This window comes from Penaeus chinensis, chromosome 35 (genome assembly GCF_019202785.1).
Source record: "Penaeus chinensis breed Huanghai No. 1 chromosome 35, ASM1920278v2, whole genome shotgun sequence".
NCBI lineage: Eukaryota > Metazoa > Arthropoda > Malacostraca > Decapoda > Penaeidae > Penaeus > Penaeus chinensis.
The window spans coordinates 10,366,226-10,371,225 of record NC_061853.1 but is presented as its reverse complement, the minus strand read 5'-3'; the positions used below and the strand labels follow the sequence as shown (position 1 = coordinate 10,371,225).

General features: G+C 35.3%; 1 protein-coding gene across 5 annotated transcripts in view; it reads right to left on the bottom strand.

Annotated features, from left to right (window-relative positions):
- The window catches only part of LOC125044406 (hydroxymethylglutaryl-CoA synthase 1-like), a 19,522-nt gene that overhangs the window by 3,875 nt on the left and 10,647 nt on the right, over positions 1-5,000 (bottom strand). For 2 of the 5 annotated variants that reach the window (XM_047641055.1, XM_047641056.1), the window contains exons 3-8: positions 4,354-4,468; positions 3,875-4,075; positions 2,263-2,388; positions 1,867-2,028; positions 1,453-1,615; positions 939-1,109 (exon numbers count right to left, since the gene is read on the bottom strand). In XM_047641055.1, coding sequence (XP_047497011.1) covers positions 939-1,109; positions 1,453-1,615; positions 1,867-2,028; positions 2,263-2,388; positions 3,875-4,075; positions 4,354-4,468 — 938 coding nt within the window. Of the gene's footprint in view, positions 1-938; positions 1,110-1,452; positions 1,616-1,866; positions 2,029-2,262; positions 2,389-3,874; positions 4,076-4,353; positions 4,469-4,773; positions 4,916-5,000 lie in introns of all 5 variants that reach the window. The other 3 variants (XM_047641057.1, XM_047641058.1, XM_047641059.1) reach the window with 3 other exon arrangements.

Here is a 5,000-nt window from a genome sequence, read left to right as displayed (position 1 = left end):
AAGAGAGAGAGAGAGAGGAGGAAGAGAGAGAGAGAGAGGAGGAAGAGAGAGAGAGAGAGGAGGAAGAGAGAGAGAGAGGAGGAAGAGAGAGAGAGAGGAGGAAGAGAGAGAGAGAGAGAGAGAGAGAGAGAGAGAGAGAGAGGAGGAGAGAGAGAGAGAGGAGGAGGAGGAGGAGGAGGAGGAGGAGGAGGAGGAGGAGGAGGAGGAGGAGGGGAGAGAGAGAGGAGGAGGAAGGAGAGGAAGCGGAGGAGACGGAGGGAGATGGAGAAGGAGGAGAAGAGGAAGAAGACAAGGAACAAGTAGGAGGAGGAGATGATGAAGAACTACAACAATAAAAACATCAGTATTAAAAATAACAATAATAATGATGATAACTATTATCATTATCATTATTATTATTGTTATTATTATCATTGTTATTATCTTTTTCATTATATCACCATCATCATCATCATTATTAGTATCATTAATATTATTATCATTACTATTATTATTTTCATTATTAATACAATAATAATAATACTAATTACAACAACAACAACAATAATGATAATAATAATAATAATAATAATAATAATAATAATAATAATAATAATAATAATAATAATAATAAATTATAATAACAAGTATAATTATAATAATAATAATAACAACAATAACAAAAACAACAACAACAACAACAACAACAAAAACAAAAAAGAACAACAACAAATAGGAAAAAACAATGAGAAAATAGTAGAGAATAAAAAGAAGACAAAGGAAACAAGAAAATGAAAAATGACAAACAACTACAAAATCCAGACAAACAATAACCACAAATCTAACATATCACTACCTCCCAGAAACCACAAGAAAAACGACCTCCCAGCATGGAGAGCCAAGAAAACCAAAGATGGACATCATTAACCGAGATATGTAACAAGGCAGGCTCCTCTCACCAGGAAATATACGAGGCAAGACCCCCGTAGACAGAGGGAGTGTACATATTGCCGACCTCAGTGGCAATGAGCAGCGAGGGCTTAGTCTTTGCCTGGAAGATAGGCAAGCTGTGACCCATGAAGGCCTTCTCTACGTCCTTATCAAAGTAGGTGTCCTCCAGCTTCTTCTCTCTGAAAAGAAATTTGCATTGGTTAAGTTAGAGATCCTGTGTTGATCTCATGCCAAGTTGAAACATTTGTAAATAGCTCTATCTGCACATATATATTATATCCCTTAATTCTTAATTACTTCACTGTTGAGATGTCATTTTATCACATGACACCAAGCAACCACAAAATGAATGACATGGTTACAAAAGAAGAAAAAAAAAGGAAAAAGAAAACTAAAGTGTAGACATAGAATACCACTATTCACAATCACTGTCCTACTTTCATATCATTATCTTGAGTACTATTTCAAGCAACCCTCTAATGATAAGCATTACAATAATTTATCTTTTCCAGTCCTTCCTACCTGAATGCCTCCAGGCCTGGATACTTTGATGCCACCTGATCTGCTGGTGTGTTGAGGAAATCATTGAATGACAGGCGTGCCAGTGACTTTTGCACCAGCTTGCAGAATGGAGAGTGGAAAAGCAATGCATTCAGCTGCTCAAGTGACATAGGGGAAGACGAAGCTGGGGAAAGAAAAAATAGATAATGATGAAAGCAGCGAAATATTTCTGTAATAGGGAATCACAGATGTCATACACAACTGAGGAAATAAGAGAAAATTATAACAAATACTGGTATCATGTAAACGACAAACATATTTCAGGTGGAGAACTAGAAAGTTGTCTACCTTAGCATAAAGTAAAAGTAAATGAATAAAACAAACAACAATGTTAATGATACTAAAAATCCACAATTAATACACCCCCCCAATTACCTTCTTTGGTTGCATTACACTTCCGAGAGAAAGTCTGGTAGCAGGCATCTAAAGCAGACAAATAACACTGTATGGACAATTTCCCATCCACAGTTGGATACTCAGATGACAGATCTGGTTTGTAGAAGTCATACACATGACACATATGTGATGCACGCACACCTGCAAGAAAAATAAGGATTTAAGGATTTCACTAACCTATGATTAATTACTAAGGTCGGCTCCAAAACCAAACCAAACTTATTAGCATAAATAATGAAAATGTAATAAACAAGAAACGCCCAATCTAATGACTGAATAACTAACAAACACCGACGCTAAAACAAAACAACACAAAACAAATCATCACAAAAAAATGAAGTACCTTGCACTACAGCAACAGGAGCTTTAGCATACCTCTTTCCATGATGAGAGGTGCATGGGGGCCCACCAACATAGCCACTGCCCCTGCCCCCCCTGTGGGTCGTGCAGCTCCCGAGGCATACACAGCAATATCTCCTGCTACCACCACAGCATAACGCCCTGGGGGGAAAACACTGTGGTTATTGATGACGATGGAAGAAAGCTACAGGTGAAAATTATATATTCACAGGAGTTAAGACAATCTCCAAGAATATTTAATAAACTGCTATGGAAATATAAATGAGTTCTGATGATGATAATGATGATGATAACAACATTAACAATAATATTAATAACAATAGCAATAATAACAGTAAGAATAATAACAACAAAAAATTAAGAACTATAATATTAATAATAATAACCAATAACAATAATAATAATAAAAATAATAATAATAATAATAATAATAACAATAATAATAATAATAATAATATCAATAATAACATTAATAATAATAGTATTAATAATAATAATAGTATCAATAATAATAATAGTATCAATAATAATAATGATAATAACAATAATAACAATAAAAAAATACTATTAGTGATAATAACAATAGCATTAATAACAATCATATTAATATGATAATAATAACATTAATAATAATATTAACAATAATATTAATAAGAATAAGAATATTGACAGACACACAAACACACACACACACACACACACACACATACACAACACACACACACACACACACACACACACACACACACACACACACACACACACACACACACACACACACACACACACACACACACACACACACACACACACACGCATACACACACAAAACAAACACATACACATATGTAAATGCACACAAAGAAACACACACACATACAATAATATATCTATATACTAATGCAAATGACAATCAATTAAATAACTACCAGAAAAAAAGAACATTTTATATACATATATATATATATATATATATATATATATATATATATATATATTTATATATATATATATATATATATATATAAGCTAAATAAAGGAAACAATTCAAGACTGCATCAAAGGCAAGATAGACAAAAGGTCCTTTTAACAATGGTAGATCTTCCTTGATAAGGACAAAAATACAACACTGACACAAAGCCACGCATCGAACGTCAGCATGAAATGTATCTTTGGCGTCACTAGTACAAAAATGCATTCCAGTCAATATGACATCTTCTATTTGCAGTTTATGGCAGCCAAATAAGTGTTGATATTCCTGAATACAAATGCTATTGGGTCTGTAGATTAGTCTGATTTGAATGATATCGACTGAAATATTTTACTGCTCTCCAATCTAGTTTTAGAAGAGGCTGCACATGAATATGCAAGTAACAGTTATCAATGTATGATGTTCTTTTTCCTCCTTGCTAAGAGTCTGACAAATAAACAATCAGATTCTAAATTTGCAATTCTACTTACAGATTTTGCTTTGGGATATCATCTAAACTCGTCACAATCTATCAATAAGTCACGCAAAACACACACAAAAAAGTAACTTCAGTTCATTCTAAAATTCAGGGGGCGGAAAGGAACCAAACAAAAACCAATGACCTATATCTTCATGACAGTAACATGGTCATCTTACCATCCCAAGAGCTGGACTCTACCCAGTTGATGGCATTGATGAGAGCAGCCGTACCACCATAGCAAGCGTTGGTGGTGTCAATGCCCTCAATGTCAGTGTTGCCAGAGTCCTCGAAGAGCTGCATCAACACACTCTTCACACTTTTGGACTTGTCAATGATGGTCTCTGTTCCAACCTCTAATCGGCCGATGTTCTCATATCCTGTTGTTAAAAATGAACCATTAAGAAATGCAAATATTATGAAACACACACACACACACACACACACACACACACACACACACACACACACACACACACACACACACACACACACACACATATATAATATGGTCATCACCCCTATCATCAAAATATCAAAATAAATTAATAGATAAAAAGGTCCTTCTTCACAATAAAGAGTGATAAATGGTAGTAGGAACTTTTTATCAACCTTCCCCCTATAATATAACCCCCTAATACAGCACATCATCCCTTACCAACCCCAGTCCGTTCCATGAGGCGAGACAGAACTGTCAGGCACAGGGAGTTGATGTCTTCGCGGTCAGAGCAGAAGCCCATCTTCGTCTGGCCAAGTCCAATGGTATACTTTCCCTGAAAGCCATCAAAGGTTAGTCTGGAGAAATAAATTTTATTTTTACATTTCATATAAACATTGCCCTCTGCTATTGTGTCTAACTGGTTACACACGTGTGTGTGAGTGAAAACACTGTGATATCAGAATTTCCAAATCAATGGAAATAATCTAAACTGGGCCTCAAGTGGAAGATCCAGCCACATATTTTCCTAATATCCTTTTCCTGAACTGCCCTCAAAAGAAATATCTTTAATAATATTACAAGTAACAAAAGGCCTTAAATGCTGAATTTATTGAGTACTTAAAAGACTATCACAGTTACTTTTAGGTTGAACGAAGGAAGTAGTGGGTTGACAGGTTCGCCTACTGGCCACCAGAGGGCTCAATAGCTTGCACATCACTTATCAGAAATTCCATCCTTTGCTGGTCAAGATCATGCACGCAACTCCTGTCAAGAACCTGTACTGTTCAACCAGTGGTGAGATCGGAAATATCAATCAATCACTGCCTAACAATGCCCAATAATGTAACCAATCAAAACTACCATAA